General features: G+C 43.1%; 1 protein-coding gene across 2 annotated transcripts in view; it reads left to right on the top strand.

Moving 5' to 3' along the window:
* The window catches only part of MOB1B (MOB kinase activator 1B), a 47,164-nt gene that overhangs the window by 24,134 nt on the left and 5,374 nt on the right, over positions 1-17,656 (top strand). For both annotated transcript variants that reach the window (XM_075090000.1, XM_075089999.1), the window contains 4 exons: positions 3,898-4,064; positions 8,314-8,407; positions 14,537-14,670; positions 16,967-17,130. In XM_075090000.1, the coding sequence (XP_074946101.1) occupies positions 4,010-4,064; positions 8,314-8,407; positions 14,537-14,670; positions 16,967-17,130 (447 nt within the window). In that variant the 5' untranslated portion in view covers positions 3,898-4,009. The remainder of the gene's footprint in view (positions 1-3,897; positions 4,065-8,313; positions 8,408-14,536; positions 14,671-16,966; positions 17,131-17,656) is intronic.

The following is a 17,656-nucleotide window of genomic DNA, read 5'->3' as shown; positions in this document are numbered from 1 at the left end:
ATAAATAAATGAGGATGTTTTTTTGTTAAATAGTAGGAGAAATTCCAAACTAATAGAGTAGCTGAAATAGTGTTTGCAGCAACATTTGCAGTTATGCTTCCCAAAAGCAAACATGCCCTATAAGGGATTTAGTGTATTAGGTTGTTGAGTCCCTGAACTTCTGGTTGTATCAAGGCATGTATGACCGTGCATGCCGTTAACTGGCTTCCCGTATGGTGAACTGCATAAATGCATGGAATTCTGAGAAATTATTGCCAAAACTGCAGATATTTACATAGCACACGACGGCCAGCAGCCTGCACTTACCCTAATTACTTTTCCTTCTGGATGCCTGCCTGCCTGCCTTTTGCGTGAGGCCATTTCCTGCTGTCTTGGGATGGCTGTGTTGAACTTGAGAAGTAGCGATCAGAAAGGCAGCGGAGGCAAATAGGGAATGGCTTATTTAGGGTAGTCGATGAGACCAAATCATTGTCAAATCTGTTGTTACAGCTTTTGCCAGCTTATGGGAAGAAACCCCTTGTTCCTGGGAAGGGGGTAGCAACGATTAAGCGGTACCAAATGATTTTCGAGCGTGTTGTGCGTTCTCTGCTTCCTTGACCATAGAAGATCTCTGCTGATGAGATCTGCGCTGCCTTGGCTTGTTATCTGGCAAGATTGCGATCTGGGGTGGATACGGTGTGAATTCCTACCCAGAGTTTTTTCAAAATAAAATATTTGATTTGGGGAGTTCCTTCACCGTGCTTTCCTTGTGCCTTGTTCTTGAACCCTCACCCCTTCTGTTGGGTTACTCTTTCTGATAAAATCCAAACGCTTTCTTGGTTTATTTATTTCATAACCTTTTCCCAGTTACTGCTTCGTAGGTTTCTATACCAACTTGTCCCCAACAAAGGTTTTCTGCTGAAGCTGTAAGTGGGGTACTGCCCTTTGTGATCAGTATCCTCTAGGGAGGTGCTCCCTCTGTCTGGATAGAGCTTTCCTCAGCACGCTCGGGGAGCTCCGCACACCCAGTAGCGATGAGCTGGTAGGTCTTGCCTCGGGCAGCTGCACCAGACCAGTTGCAGTAGTCAAGTTTTTCAGTCTTCATCATTGTATGAAAACGACAGTATTGCGAAAGAGAAGCTGGCGTAGGTTCCAGTTTGAAACGTGGTGAAAGGGGGATTTAAGTTTTAGGAATTTGGGGTTCTATGTAAGCAGCGGGGAAGGGAAGGAATCTCTTCTTGTCCTTTCTGATTTACGATGAACGAATGACCCGAGCTTTGGGGTGGTGGTAAGTCTGTGGAAACCTTTGGTTTCCTGTTCATGAAAGGATTAGCAGTCGGTTTCCCTCATCATCTAGTTATGATGGAGTGAGAACGAAATCTTGTGAGCAAAATAGGAGGTCCTGTGCTTGTGTTTAGCATGCGCTGTTTTTCTTCTGCTTACGCTGACACACGTGGAAAGATAACGATGCCAGTCTCTCTTGCTCTTCAGTTGTTGTGAATATTACCTTGCGACAGCTCTGTCTGCGCAGCCGTACAACAAAGCAATTGCCGGATGTTTTAAGTGGTATTTTTACCCGCTGTGTTGGCATAGTGGCTATAAAGTGGATGTGTTCCTGAAGAGAAAAACTTTTGTTTCTTAAGCAGTCAGTTAAAAGATGTGAGTCTCTTTCAGTTGATTTTTCTTCAGAGTTGGTTTGAACCTGGCCTGGCAACAAACGCAGGTGGCTGGAGGGGTGGGAGGCAAAGGGAACTCCCTGAGCTGTGAAAGCTTCTCACTCCCACTGGGAGGCAATTATTTTATTTAAGATTTGCATCTGGTATCCTTGCTTAGGGTGAAATGGAAATGTGTGTGTACATGTTAGAAGTGTCCTGTAACAGAATATATGGGAACCATACGTCTGCTTTTCTGACTTCTGGCTCTTAGTTGCATTTAGTAGCTGACTGCATTAGTATTGTTCTGGTGTCTGTGTGAATGGACACGGCCCGTCAACTGCATAAACCCACGATCCGTGTTAGTCCAGCCGAGTGCTTCTTTACGAGGGTTCGGAAACAGGGTTACTCTGGAGGCCTATGCGAGGGGGAGGATGCTGCTGCTGCTTGTTTGTAGCTGGGGAGAGCCAAGGTAGGACCATGAAAACCTTTAACCAGCCAGGCTCGTGGGATCTGTTCAGTACCCAGAGATGCACCTCCAAAGATGATGTTAACTACCCGAAAGAATTTGGGGAACCTCGTGATGTGTCTCCAGTTTCAGTATGTTTTCTTCTTCCATTGCTCCTGCTCCAGTCTAAACGGAGGCTCAGGGAGCTCTTAGGCAGTTTTGTCATATGCTTGGCAAATGACACATTCCCCATCACCTGTCATTCCGTGTTTTGGAAAGAACCACTTTTATTGTGTTCTTTGGTGCACGTTGTGTCTCTGCTAGAGCTGTTGGTGTAAAGGATTGTAGATACGGATGATCTTGTTAATTTTTTGTTGATGGCTGTAGTGTGGCGTGGAAAATGAGACGCAGAATTGAGTTTCTTAGAGAGCTTCTGTGTGGTAGCGTAGCTACACTAGCATTGCCCCGAAGGTAAGTTACAACCTTCGCATGTTCAGACATGCAGATTAGAATACTTAGTGAGCTAGGGAGAGCCCTTAGCACTACTAACCAAAACTTGTGTTTGGTCCTGTAGAGAGATGGTGAAAAATTGGCCAAGTCTTTTATATAAAGAAATGAGAACTGGATAGTATTTGGAATGAAAATTCTGTTGTCTGGGTTTCACATCTTTCCATTTTCTTTCATTGGAATTTGGAGCTCAGTTTTCCTTTTCTGACAGAAATATTTTCTCAGCTGATACTATAAAACATTCACAATTACTGGCTCATTTGACACTTTTCTGCAAATATTCAATTTTACATGTCATGTTCCTGACATGTTAGGGGTTAATGTGCTGTTCTGGCTCACATCCGTCATGTAAAATTCAAATGTCCAAGCTTTTTGCTAAGTCTGTCAGATGTTTTTAAATCAAAATTATAGATAAGAAAAATATTTATATGAAAGTTATAAAAGTTGTCATTCTTATTTCTTGCCTAACTGGTGGACTAAAAAGTCTGAATGTTGTGACACCAGGGGAAAATGACATGGAAAGTTTGTGGAAGATGTAGAGTTGTATCAGTCTTCAGCTAAAGTGCTTGTGTATTTTTGTGCAACTGTATTTTAAAAACTACTTCCTAGGCAATACCACATACTGGAAAAGTTACTTTAGTTGGTAGCTAAGATAATCTGAATCAGCTAGGCCTGCAGAAAGTACGCTTTCCTAAACAACAGGAGCTTGTTTTTGAGGAATTAATAGTAACTGCTTAACATGTCATACCTGATTTGAAAAGACAGGGATCTGAACAGGCTGTCCTTACCTTCTTATTACACTTGTGCAGGTGTGATGACATTTCAGATCTCATGAAGGCGGGTGTTAGAAAAAGAACATGTGTTTTTCTGTGAAATCAATAGTATCTTTGATTGCTGTGCAAGCTTCATGACTGTTCAGAGTAAAGAAGGTTTCGATTTGGCTGGGCTGCTATCCTTGATGCATAGCTGTCCAAATTCTAGGGAAGGAGATATTTTTCATCTCATCTTGCCCATGATACAGTTTGCTGAGGGAGGGGAGGGAGTCTGAGCGTTCCTAATTGTCCGCTGCCTTAACAGTAGGGTGAGCAGATGAGAAGGCAGGGTAGTGGAGAACCATTTAATTGTTTAAAACAAGAAGTCAAAGCACCTGTTACTTTTGTGTCCCAATCTTTGTTAAATATCCTTTTTTGACATGAAAATATGGGAGCGGGTAAAGTATTTAACCCTATGCTTATGTGTGACTTGTCTGCTCCTTTCTTTTTTCCCTTCCCTTTCCAAGAGTTCTCTAAATATTTCCTCTCCCTTTTGCAGTGGTAGTCGCTCTTCCAAAACCTTCAAACCAAAGAAGAATATTCCAGAGGGGTCTCACCAGTACGAGCTGCTAAAACATGCCGAAGCCACGCTTGGAAGCGGTAATCTCCGGATGGCCGTTATGCTTCCAGAGGGTGAAGACTTAAATGAATGGGTTGCAGTTAACAGTGAGTCAGCTAACCTTTTTTTCGCAAGTGGGGGTGCTGAATGTGGGCTGACACTCGTGGGAGGACAACTGCGTACCCCTTTCTAGCGGGGTAGGCTCGTCTGTCCTGCATGCACTGCTCTGCTGCGCTTGGGAGAGGTGAATGTCGTACCATTTAGAGCTGACAGATGCAGAGCTTCTTGTAGAGACAAGAACTCCTTAATCTCCTTGAGCCAAAAATATGTTCCTGTTAACAAAATAATTCCTGTTCTTAGTGGTTAAAGTCTGAGCACTTGATCGCAAACAAGTGCTGATGTAGAAATGTCACTGCTGTTTTTAGAAAGTAGCCTGTCAGTGCCATCTTAATATGTTGAATCTAGCTCTTTGTCTGCTAGGGTTTTACCCAATGGTAGAGTGAAGCCTCTACACACTAAGCATAAAACCTGAATTTAGTTAAGTGTGAGGGCCGGGTTTAAAAGACGCTGAAGTCTACAGTCATGTGTGTGGCCTGGCTTTCCTTTTGCCTGTAACAATCCCAGAGATCCATCTTTGCAATTTTCCTAAGGTTAGTTCCCTCCTTTTGTTTCTGCTGAGTTGTGAGCCTTTGCTCCGATGAGTTTCTGATGTCATTATTTTACCTTTCTCTAAAGCCGTTTGTCCTAACTCTCTCCTTTCACACTAGGTCAGGCCAAACAATGATGCCCAAATTAGTGTTTTCTGGTTGCTTGACTTCCTCCTCCATCCTCTCCCTGCTGCATGAATTTGCTGCCTGCCTTCTGCTCTTAAAGAATGGATTAACCCAGGTCCTATCATGCTCTGTAGCCCGTGCAGAGATTTGGCTACCACAAACGGTCTGGGTATTTCATCATCTTTTGTGTCTTTCGCTTGGCGTGCTTCCCTGATGGTATGGTATTGATGGTGCACTGCGGTGCAGTATAAACTAGGCTCAGGACTAATGTCTTCTAACAATTTATGTGGTTCTATTTTTTTATGCTCTTTGCCATGTTTGGGAAGCGCAACTGTCATACTGACTTCAACCTTCTGGTTCTTAATTAGCCATGCGGTGCTCTGGTATATGACATGCAACTGCTTCCAGGGAATGCTGAAATTGCTGACACCGTTCTTCTACATTGATTCACGCTGTATTGCGAAACTGTCTAGAAAAAAAAAAGCCAGACCATTTTTATGAGTAAGCATTACTAAAGATGCTTCATATATTGCTGGCGTCCTTCCCTTTCGGTGGTTCCTCCATTCCGTGTCTCTGCTTTCCTGTGTGGCAGTGGTGTTTTATCCCCTTCCCAAATGACTTGACTGCTAAATTAGCTGGGTGGCAAAAGGCAGCGAAGCGCTTGCAAAAGGGTGGGAGCTGCATTCTGTAATGAAACGGTCTTCTCTCATGCCTCCTGCAGCAAAGTGGGTTTTTCATGTTTAATTTATCTAGAAGTCATTAACTGATTATGTGCTCCCTTCGTTTACAGCATGCCTCCACCACACCTAGTACCAGTTAATGGTAGCTGTGAGCCCCTTCTGTTGACTGAGATATCTAGTAAGGAAATGAAATGTGTCACTTCATGTCATTGGTTTTGCCCTTCACAACAGTGAGAGCACAGGAGCAAACGTGCTCTGCTCTTCTACTTCTTGCTCAACTCTGAGCTTTACTGATGTCCTGTGGTAGTGAGTTGATGTACATGTTGATTTTTCAAATATGTTTTCAACAAAAAAAAAAGCTGAGAAGCGTATAATCCGTTTGTTGTTTGAAATCTCTAAAAAATAATTTCAGAAGTAAGTCTTCCTGTATCTTTGTAACAGAGCACCAGGCAGTGTGCACTTCTTTGAGCAGAAAGGCACTTGGAAAAAATAATCTAAGCCCTGGAAACTTAAGAACAATGAGTAAAAAGAGGAAACGAAAACATGCAGAGACACTGTACAGCTTTGCACACGTTGGAAAGGAGGTTCTTGCATTTTTCTTGGTTGTCGCAGGCTGCTGGCTTTGGTGGATGGGTGGTGTGTCTCATGGCCTTTTGAGACTTGCAAGTGTGGGATTCACAATAATCAGTCATCTTGTTGAAGTCTGTGTGGGATTTTTTGAACACGCTCGCCTTGAAGGAAACATCGGGCTGTGGTTTCTACTGGGAGCAGGGAATGGAAATTTAATTAACAGTTTTTGTGTGCACTTAAGGAACAAGGGCTGTATATAACAGCTTCTTGCTACCTTGGGTGTTAACTGCCTCCTCCCCCCACCCAAACAAGCTTTAGGAGTCTTCCTGGTCATCTGCAACTTCTTTATCAACCTTTCCCAATATTGTTTTGCTGTTTTTCTGCTTTTGCTGTACAAGGCGGGGGGGAAAAAAGGGTTTTGTCGCTGGAGATGAGCTGTGCCAGGTGCATGCCATACCAGTTTTTATTTGCTTCCCTTTTTTGATACCTGGAAAGTTGCAGGATGCCATTGTAGCTCATATCTTGCATCTGCACAACAGTAAGTGTAACTTCTGCCATGATGTTTGTGTCATCTTTGATGTCTATTCTCTGGCAAAATCAATGGGGGGAGCTGCAGTATTTAACCCACCCTTTCCTTCAGCCAGCAGTTACTTTCAGAGTATGTGGTATCTGCTAGAGCTTACATTTAGGATGTCGATCTCCATTTCATTACAGCAAAACTGTCAATCTCCATAAGAGAGGTAAGCAAGGAACACAAATTTGGATAGGCTACCCAGTTATGTGCTGGCTTCTCTTTTGGCATGGCACCGGGTTTTTATACGATGGCTCGGTTTCATCCAGGCATAAAAATGGATGAATAAGGACACCAAGGCTAGTCCCACAAGTTAAGTTCCTGTGTGCTTGTATTATGTGGGTTCATCCCGAAGCAGAATTTACAGTAACCACTGCAGGATAAGGGAAACAGGAATGCAGGAATGTGTAGTAAAACTGTTATTTTGGAACCATGTTATGCACTTAGTCATAAGAATTTAACCCAGCATACTTAAAATCTTATTTCCTAGTGCTTAGTATTGATCACCTGCCAGTTTATACTCATGACAGCTGTTGTCTGAAAGATGTTTTGAAATTATCAACTTATGGATTGATACCTTGATAGCGTGCTATGCTCTCCAGCAGGTGCAAGGGGGGGGCATTCATTGAGGGGAGATAAAGTGGATTTTTATAAACCGATTACAGTGACCACAGTTCTTAAGAGCAGGGCCTGCTGTTAGGTTATTGAAGAAGAGCCTTGCTTTCAAGGAGTTCTAAGTAATCAAGCCCCTATTTAAAGTAGTAAGAACTATGGGAATATTAGATATGCAAACTTTTGGTCTTTTACTTCAGTAGTTCAACTGCAGACCATTAAAAGTTTTGGCTAAGAGAACTGCTTTCCCAAACACGCAACAAAACTTAAGCCATAACCCCCCAGGGCAGAATTCCAAGAACAGTTTTTAAGGAGGAAACATTATGGACTAAATATTGATTTGTGGTAATTCATTGATCATCTAAGAAACAGAAGTTTTCGGCACTGTAACTATTCCTGTGTCATGACTTCGGGACCCACCTCCCATACATGTAGTGTTTGACCGTGACATAACTGAAAGAGCACAGGTTTAGACTGGATATAAAGAAGAAATTCTTCACTGTGAGGGTGATGGGGCACTGGCCCAGGTTGCCCAGAGACGCTGTGGGTGCCCCGTCCCTGGCAGTCCCTGAGGCCGGGCGGGATGGGGCTCTGAGCAAGCTGGTCTAGCAGAAGGTGTCCCTGCCCACCGCAGTGGGGTTGGAACTAGGTGATCTCTAAGGTCCCTTCCAACCCAAACCATTCCGGGATTCTTTGAAATGTTCTTTGAAAAGACAGTCTTTTGCAATCCAAAGCCTGAGGGAAGTCAGTGCCACCTAATGAGTAACAGCTCTCCCTAGCTGGAAAGTTTACGCCGAAAATCTTTGTTTTATTCCAGACTTGCCAGTAGAATTTGAGATTCTAATAAAATGCGCCGGACTTTCAGAAAAGGAAGTAACTCGGCTTTCTCTTTCTCTTTTCTTCTTCCAAATGAAAGTTTTGCTGCATTGAACAATTAAATAGTTATAGCCAGAGGCTGTTCGACGAAGTTGGTTGTTGCATTCTGCATCTCCTTTATAACAGATCTTAAAAAGCAATAACAGCAACGAAGTTGTTTCACAAAAAATATTCCAGGACCCTTTTCAGTGTTGTGTGCTTTACGATTAAGGCTGTAAAAAGATTGTGTTGCCATTACACTGCAGTGTTAATTCATGGTTTAAATGCTTTACAGCTGTCGACTTCTTCAACCAGATTAATATGCTTTATGGAACCATTACGGACTTCTGCACAGAGGAGAGCTGCCCCGTGATGTCTGCTGGCCCAAAGTAAGATTATTTTTCACATGTTGATGAGAGTGTTCAATTCTTGAGATCATTTTGCATTTGAAAACTTGAGACTAGCTCAGTTGAGTGCCAAAGATAAGGTAACTACTGTGGGCGGAAAGGATGTCTTCTCATGTTAAGTGTGGAGGGAAAAAAATTGAACCGTTGGTAAGAGAGTGGGGAGTGGAAAATGTTTTCTTGGGGTCGTTTTTGTTTGTTAGTTTGGGTTTTTTTTTTTTTTGTTTGGCCTGGCAAGCGTTCAATTAGGGCTTACCAAAATCTTTCTTTTAGGTGTTTGAGTAGGTATCGTAGGAAGAAGCTTGGCTGCAGTTCTTAGTCTGGATGAGAATCCCCTACCCTGTCCTCTCCTCCACTTCCTCCCCCTTTAGAGTGACATTTGTTGGTATTGTCTGAAGCCAGTAATTGCCAGCCAGTGTGGTGGAGAGCGGAGGACACGCACAAGGGTGCTGCTGGGAGGGCAGGGCCGAGAGGGCAGGAGTCTGCAAGGCAAGAGCAGCCAGACGGACCGAGAAAAGCTGTGGCACTACATTCTTAAGCTGAAAAAGGACGCTGCTGAATGCCAGCACCAGTGTGGGCAGGCAGACCTGCCGCTGCAAAGCAGGGAGGGCTGAAAATACAAAAGGAGCAGAAGTTTACCATTATGCAGAAGAACTTTGGGACAAACTTCTGCAATAACATAGCCCATTGTTTGCTTTGTGCTTTGGCATGCAGAACAGACTCTAGTTTATTAAATAAGAGCATGAAAATATTTCTTTGCTTTATTGTTTGTGTGCTGAGAAGCAGTTATTTGGGGGTGGAGGTTAATTATTAAAGGCTAGCTGTCTGGTTGCCAGACTAAACAGTTTATTTCTCTCCAAAGAGGAGAGAAATTGACAGGAATATATGTCTTACTCAAATAGTTGTAAAGCAGGGTAGAAGAGAGATGCTAGAGGGTAGAAGGTGCATTCTGCCAATATTTTAACTAGGTGGTCTTGTCCCTAGAACTTGTAGAGCATTCCCCGAACTCTGCAGCTACCACCCATGCTCAGGGATGGCTTTCGTGAAGGCTCGGAAGAGCGTGTGCACGTGAGGGGCCGAGGCTGGGCAGGCGCAGCAATGGGTGATTTGTGAGACTGGCAGCGGGGCAAAAGCAGTGTTTTTTACCTCGACTGAGTGTGGTTTTCTTTCGCTTAAAAAGTGGCCTGCAACAATTTTTAAATTTTTTTTCCAGCAGTACTTGCCTGAAAACCTGTCAGCGTGAAAGCAGTGATATTTACGGAGGGTATTTTTTTTTCCTATTTCTTATCTCTGTTTCCTGTTCTCTTCTGGCTCAAGCTCTATTAGTTGAAGAGGCGTTGAGTCTTAGGTGCTCATTAGTGCTTCTAGGCTGAAGGTTGCTGTTTGCTCACATCCATGGCTGAGCTGCCACCGGTATTGCATCCTCATCTGTTTCACACAAAAGGCTCCGAGTTAGCCGAAACAACTTACATAAGGTCATTTGAAACAGGTTAGGCAGTCGTAGCATGAGTAGTTGGAGAGAACCAAAAGCAGCAAGCGCTCTGTGGCTCTCAAGTCTGATCTTTGCATTCTCAGTGGGAAGGCGTTTATGATCCATATACTAAAAAAGGGTTGTAAGTGCTAGTGCATCCATAGGTAGCTGTTCAGAACTCGTGGCTTGCCAAAAATTTTCATAGCACTACTGACAAACTTGTAGCAGTCTGCAGAAGAATTAAACCAAAGGTCCGAAGTGAGAGGATAGCTAGGGCAGAAGTGCGATGCTTTCTGTGTCCACTGCCTGGTACTGGTCTCCTGCCTTTAAAACCCCTTTAAAAGAAAAAAATTGGACCTGGCAACAGACAGGTCACCTAGGTTCATGTCTGGAGGGTTTTGTATTTTGATTTTCATAGAGAGAGGGTTATCCTCTCTAAAGGGCTACCTTCAAGCGAGTGCTTCAGCCTGTATGGCTACTTCTCTGGCCCACTGGTTCTCTTCAGTAGCATTCTTAAACAGAAGGGCTTAGCTGAGGCAGGTAATTTGTTGTGTGCTGCGGGATCGCTTTCATTTGTTTTGGGCTTGTCTTTGTCGGAAGGACTGCTGACTTGGCTTGTATGAGGGTGTTAGTACACTGAGTTAGCTAAGCATTGACGTAAAGACCAAGAACAGATCTCCCTCTCCTGCTGCACAGCTCACTGTCTTAACAATTTGAAAAAAGTATTGGTTTAATGTGTTCCAAAACATATGATTACTCATGGTAACGTTCTATTCTTTCCACTTCAGCAAAGACAAGCCATTTCTTACCCAAACAAACGTTGGTTATCACTTGCTATGACATCTGTTGCAGTATCACCATCAGTGCAACAGGCATGATAACAAGTTAAGAATCTGCACAGAAGTTACATGTTTATTAACCACCATTGGGTGAGGGGCATTTTCTTTGTTTTCTTCCCTGCTTGTAAGTCTTCAGTGAGAACACAAAGGAGGGACATGGCTCCTTCTTTTTTTCAAAGCTGGATGTCTGAACCAAGGGCTCTAAAATCCATATTTAGGCATTTGTGTGAGTACACTAAGCTCACTCTTAACGTTGGTGAGATCCTTCTGACTGTCCTGAGGTTTGCTGGTCCACAGTGCTTCTGTTTTTGTTGTTTGACTCGGAATAGCTGGGCGCTCCAAAGTAGACAGCTCCCGTAAATCCTCTGTGGGCGTAACATGGTGTAATTGAATGTTCGTGTGCTGCCTTCTGCAGCAAAAATATAAAAAGAATTTTGTAATCAGGTCTTACGAAATACCCTGTCTTTCTCGGAGATTCAATCCTCCTGCCTTTTCATGACGCTCCACTCTGTGCCTGTGTCACTTGATGCCCGAGGGACAAAACAGAAGTAGTATTTTTCAGCAGTCTTGATGCAATACAGTTTTGCTGAGGTTTAGAGATGATAGGTCCAAATAAATGTCTGAGAATCTTTTAGAAGGCGTTACCAAGCCACTGTATTTTCTTGCTGTTGGACAAGGTAGCAGCTTTAGTCAAGCTGGGGTTTGTTTTGTTGGGTTTTTTTTTTTGTTTTTTTTTTAGGCCATGTACATGTAATTGCGTGGTAGCGGAGCTGGTCCTATGACTGTTTATACTTAGGGTTACTTTCTGGTGTGAGAAGCATAGTTGGGTTTTGTGCTTATAGACGGCGAATGACTTGTGCTTATTAGTACGAGAGGATTCTACCAGAGTTGTCAGGGATTCTTAACTTTCCCCCCAGGACTTGTGAACTGTGTATTTCTTGTGTGACCCTTCACATATTGCTTTGCCCTTAGAAACCTCTACTGTTCTCAACCTGAACAGTAGAGGTTTCTAAAAATATATTTTCTGTAGAGGAACTGCCTGCCACAATGAGGTTACCTTGTTTTTATCATCAGGGCTCCCAAGATTGAGCTAGAAATGGGATTTTTACCCTTCGTTTCCTGTAGCAGTTCAAATGATTCTAATATGTGGGCATTTTTCTGTGTGTGTTTGGTTTTCTTTTTTTTGTTTAACAAGTTGGGCTAGGATTCTTGATTTGTTTTCAGGGATGTAATGTACCTTGTAGGAAGAGTTCATTTTCTCCTCCCTTGCGAACCCTAAGCCTTTTGACAGCTTAGGAACAACCGTGAACATTACGCCCACTGCATGGAGCCCGAATACTTCCAGATTCTCTATATGACTTCATTTTTGTCAGGATATATCTGCTGTTTCTCAAGAGCTGTGTTGCTTAAAGGGTCATTCTATGGCATTCCTTCCTCTAAAAAAAACTCAAAAAAGCAGAATTAAGCTGTAGTGTTGGGGGATGGGGAGGGAAGGAGGTTTCTTTTGGGTATGTGTTATTAGGATGAGATTTTTAGCATGTAATTTAGCTCGTTGTCTTGCGTCTCAAGACTGAACTTGGCACTTCAGCTAAGTGTTGGTATTTGTCCCACGTTAATACCACTTAAAACTCAGTATTAGGCTAATACTGGGTGGTGAGGAATACTGATTTTTCAGAAATCCAGACATGTGTGGTCCATTCAGCGTGTATGGAATTTTTGCATGTGTTTTGAGATCCAGTTCTAAAATGCTTTCAGACCCTCTGATTTGTTGCTGTTCTAAAAATGGGATCTTTTTATACCATTGTGAGCAGCACACTCGTAATCACTCATAAAATTTGTTTATCATGAAAATGTCCTCCCAGTTACTGTTCTGACAAAACTGAATTTGTTAAACAAAATTAAAAGCCAGATTTATCAGATAGAGTTTCAGCTTTGCATAAAATGATGTGTATAATCTTTAAAATAGAAGACCTTCTCCAGTGTCCGTGGAATACTAATTGGAGATAGCAAGGGAAAGTTGGTGGCCGCAGCCCAAGTGTTGTGGTATGCTACTACTGTATTAAGGAATAACAGTCAAATTAAGCACATTATCCTCCACAAAAAGAAGAAATATTAACCATTAATAACATCTCTTCTAATTCTTTTTAAAAGAACCGAGATTAAACTTGTAGATGAAGTGGGTGTGACTGAGCTGATATCACTATCCTTGTATACTTTGTTTGGTCGTTTGAAATTGTATATTTTTAAAAGAGGAGCTGTTGCAGCTAGTCTGAATCACTGTTGGTTTGTTTCTCTGGGGGGATTTCAGAGCTGCAGAACTCAGCAGTCCTTTTCACGTCTGGCTTGGCAGCAGGCTCGCCCCATGGATAGCCGTTCTGCAGCAATGCCGGTTTGCTGAGCAAGTCTGGCTGATTTAAAGCCAACGTGGGAGATAATGCTGTGTGCAGATCTAAAAGAGAGGGCTACGCACGGCTCTGTGCTGATGAGACGGAACTGCTCGGGTGTTACGGATTAGCGAGGAAAATTAAGATATGTGCATTTGTACTCAGCAAGTCATAGAAAGAAACACCGTGGTTCACTTGAAAGCTGGTGTTGTCAGACTCCCAATGTCAAACGTGTTCGGTTTTTTTAAGCTATATGTTCCCAAGATCAGCCATCTTCTCCTGGGTCTGGATGTGTGTCAGCTGCATTCCCCAAGCCAGTCAAAATATCTGTTTCATTCAAATTTCATGAGGACTTGTTTCTGTCTGGTTGTGCATGTAAATGGATGCTATTCAGTACGTTTTTCCATGGCTTTTTAAATTCCTGAAGGTAAAATGCTAACTGTAAAATGAGTGACACTGGAATCTACCTGTTAAATGTGCTGCATAAAAGATGTCAACATGACTAGCGCTGTGAATGGAAAAGGATAAAAAGACCACGCATTTCACTGTTCCATAGTCATGTCAGTGGTTGTGAAGGTGTGATATCACCTTATCTACAGATGTAAAAATTAAGTTAGAAGACAGTTACTGGCCTGCAACGATCAAGTGGGTCAGTGGTATAACTGGAAACTGAGATTTTTCTGAATCTTGGTGTGCTGCATGGTAGCAGTGGACAAACGTAGAAGAATAAATTCAACTGTAAAGAAATTCCATAAGTTTTAGAGGGTTTATGTGTCTGGCTGGCAGCTGCTGCTGATGCTGAGCATTGCCTCTCGCTTTGCAGTTCTCTGCCAGTGGAGGTGAAGAGAAGCCCACTGCAAGGGCTGGTTGGGTGAAATATCACATTAGAAAGCAGTCAGGTGCCTTTGTTGATTTGAGCCCTGCAGCCTAGCTTTTATTTGCATGAGAATCTCATGTAAAATCTTGATGTTTCACTTCAACAGGCTGTAATGTTCTTTTGGAGGGGGGTGGTGGGGGTAAGCTTTAGAAAGAATAAGTAGCTATTGGCCTTTCAGGGTTTGGAAACTGACTGGTACAGCACCTTTTGATGTAGAGGGGTGCAGGTTTGACTGCAGGCTGCCAAGTGCGTTTTGGCAGGAGCGTTGCAACTGAGGACCAATACGTTGTGCTCTAAAGGATGAAGTTTCTGAAGGCCTTGATGGAGTGCGGGGGAGAGTGCAGCTGAAGCAGGATTGCACTGGGGAGGTTGGGTACAGAGCAGCTGCAGATGGCTCAGGAGTGTTTGGACCTTAGTTCCAAGGAAGGGCTGTGGGAGGGTGTGGGAGTACGGGGAGTGGAGCAGGAAGAGCAGCCTTCCAGGCCTTGATATGAGTGACTCACTTGTGCTAAGAAATGTCGTGTTGTTGTCATCCCAACCCAGATATGAGTACCACTGGGCAGATGGGACAAACATAAAGAAACCAATTAAGTGCTCTGCACCAAAGTACATTGATTACCTGATGACCTGGGTCCAGGATCAGCTGGATGATGAAACGCTATTTCCTTCTAAAATAGGTAAAGTAAATAAGTGAAATTGAATAATGTATTTGGATTACATTGTACAGGAATATTCAAGTCTTAGGGCATTGAAAGGTCTCCTAAATGACTGATGAGTAGGGCAGCTTTAAAAGGTTACTTGATTTATGTGTGTGTATATATATATATATAAAGGCACTTTTCTTTCTTAAGATTAAATTCATGTGGTAGTACATGAACTCGTGATCCATGTGTGATCCATACTCCTGTTTCTATTTAATAACTAACTGTGTTGATCAAATCTGATATTTTTTTCATTTTGAATAGTGGGTTGTTTCCTTAGAAATAAGGCAGAGGGTCTCAAACCCTTACAACCAGTAATTGGTACAAGCTGGCAGCTTTTTGATGCTGGAAAGATATTTGGTCCTCATGAGGAACCTCTCCTAGGACTTCGCTCCAAAGAAGCTGAATTGCATCTTTGATCTTAAGTAAATGATTTTTTTTTTTTTTTTCTCTCCTTTCAAGTGAAGATGAAAGATGTATATTTTTAGAGGTTTTGTCAGAAAGGCAGGAGGATAATGAACAACCACCCATTTGGAAACAATAACAAGAAGATGACCCTGCTTCTAGAGGCACGAAGGACTGTGTGTTCTAAAGCTCCTAATTGACAGTCTTCCAGTACACCAGTCCTCATAGGCTTATGATCCACTGGGGAAAAAGGAAGGCAGATCTCTTAATTGCTTTTATTTCGTGAATAGTTCATGAACCATTTGACGCATTTTCAGTAAGCCTCTTCAGAGAAGACAGGGCCACCTGTCTGTATCAGGTGGCCTTTGTTTTTACTTACGGTGAAGCAGATACACAGAGAAAGCTGGTTAGTTTGGGAAGAAGGGACAAAAAGCTAAATCCTCCCTGCTCAGTAGATGTGGGCGTTGTTTCTTCGCATACTGAGGCATTCATTTTGGTGTTTTAGGGTAGAGTTCAGAGCTGGACTAGAAGTCCACTACTGACAGGAATGATATTAATTATAGTTATTGCAATTGTGTTCAAAAGACTGTATTGATCTTGATCTTTCTTTAACTGCAGCATATGCTGTACTGAAGACTTCTTTACTTTAGTAGGATGTGTTTTTGAAAGGTAGCGATTCAGAAAGAGACTGAAAGGCCACATCGGATAACCAGCTAAATGTGAACTTCCCATGTGATGCAGTAGCCAGCGAAGGAAGCGCGATGTACATCTAAGCGGGGCAAGCTTGAGCAGGAGGATGAAAATTTTAGTGCTAGGGTTTTAAAGCATTGATGAGGTCATGATCGGCCTGCAGCGTCCAGCTTGGGCCTCTGGCTTTCAAAGAGGACTCCAGCGATGGGAGAGACTGCCAAAGAACAGAACTGACTGGGAAAACTGCTACGTGATGAGAAGCTAGAGAGGTTAATCCTGTAGGATGGTTGATACATATCATTTTTAACCTGTGGATGTGTCAACTAAAAAGATGAGTGCTCCCAGTAGCAGGTTGTGGTTTCCTAACCTATTTTAATAAAACCTGTGCACTGACAAAAGGTCTGCTGTTGAAACTGATTTTACCTCTCCTGGATCGTTTTCACTGAAATGAGCAAGTTTCGGAGTACTTGAGCAGGCAGTTAAGGAAGCAGTAGCCTGTGGCTGAGGGGTGGCGACGAGCAGGATGGGAACAGGAGTCTCTTTGCTGCGCGCAAGATGGGTGGAAGCGAGCCTATTGCTGATTTCACCTCAGCTGAGAGAAGTGTCAAACTCGATGGCTGATACCAAAGGTGGTTTCATACACAAAGGTATCTGGTATCCTTCGGAGTACCCTGTGGTGTCTTGGACATGTGCAGGAGCTGTCAGTGAGGCTGAGAGCCTGTGGGAGAGGTCCCCTATTCTGCGTTGGCCGTCAGAGGCCAGGCAGGTACTGAGAGAGCACCTGTAAGCGCATTGGGTACCTGAGTTTGGGTACCTGAATCCTGCCAGAAGGGAGGAAGATTCTGAGCCAGCGAAGAGTCTCTTCAGGGAACTGCATTGAGGCATAACAAGATTTAGTAGCCGGAAGCTGAAGCTAGGAGGGTTCAGCATAGAAACGTAGTCAGATTTGCCTTGGAAAAAAGTTCATGAGCCGCTGGCCCGCGGAAGGGAGGGAAACCTGCCTTCTGGTCTTTGAGTGAGCTTGTTGTTGTGCTTCAGCCTAAGTACAGCTGGAATTGCTGAGTGAAACGGAACAGCCCTTCTTGTGCAAGAGATGGGGTTGGGTTATAATGGCTTTGAAAATACACGAACGTGGCATGGGCGTTTCAAAATAAGCCATCTGTTTTCTTCTTTCTAGGTGTACCATTCCCAAAGAATTTCATGTCAGTGGCAAAGACAATTTTGAAGCGTCTCTTCAGAGTTTATGCTCACATTTATCACCAGCACTTTGATCCAGTGATCCAGCTACAGGAAGAGGCACACCTTAACACTTCTTTCAAGCACTTTATATTTTTTGTTCAGGTAAGTGTGGCAGGAGCATTATGGTTACAGTTATATTCTGGAAGAAGTGGTGTATCAAAGTGATTGCCCTTCAGTTTCTTAACAGCTGGTGTGTTTGTAGGAGAGTCAACACCTCCAGGACCCTAAGATAGTGTCTTACTCCGTTTTTATGTATATTTACTGCCAGAAGCATTCAAGGAATGGTAAAGTTTTCAACTAAGTATTCATTTGGAACAGAACTGAATACCCCAAAGTGTTCCCTACCAAATAATTGAGTAGAACAGTAGTTCCTAACAAAAGAAAGAGGGAGGACGGCAACTGAAGCTAGGTTGAAAAGAGCGAGCTTGCTTCAAAGCTACTTTCTCCCCTCTGCTTATAAAGAAAGGAAATGTAAGATGATGCTCTCTTTTTTTTAAGTGGGGGGGAAAAAGCTTCAGGCAGTTGAACGCTGCTGGTCAGCCAACGGCACGCAGGCAGAAGATGCTGTAGTGGCTAAGCCTGGTCTCGAAGAGCCTACTGCCACATAATTTCTAAGACTCTGTATGTA

The sequence above is a fragment of the Phalacrocorax aristotelis genome, chromosome 4 (assembly GCF_949628215.1).
Source record: "Phalacrocorax aristotelis chromosome 4, bGulAri2.1, whole genome shotgun sequence".
Classification (NCBI taxonomy): Eukaryota; Metazoa; Chordata; class Aves; order Suliformes; family Phalacrocoracidae; genus Phalacrocorax; species Phalacrocorax aristotelis.
This window is presented reverse-complemented; position numbering and strand designations above follow the sequence as displayed.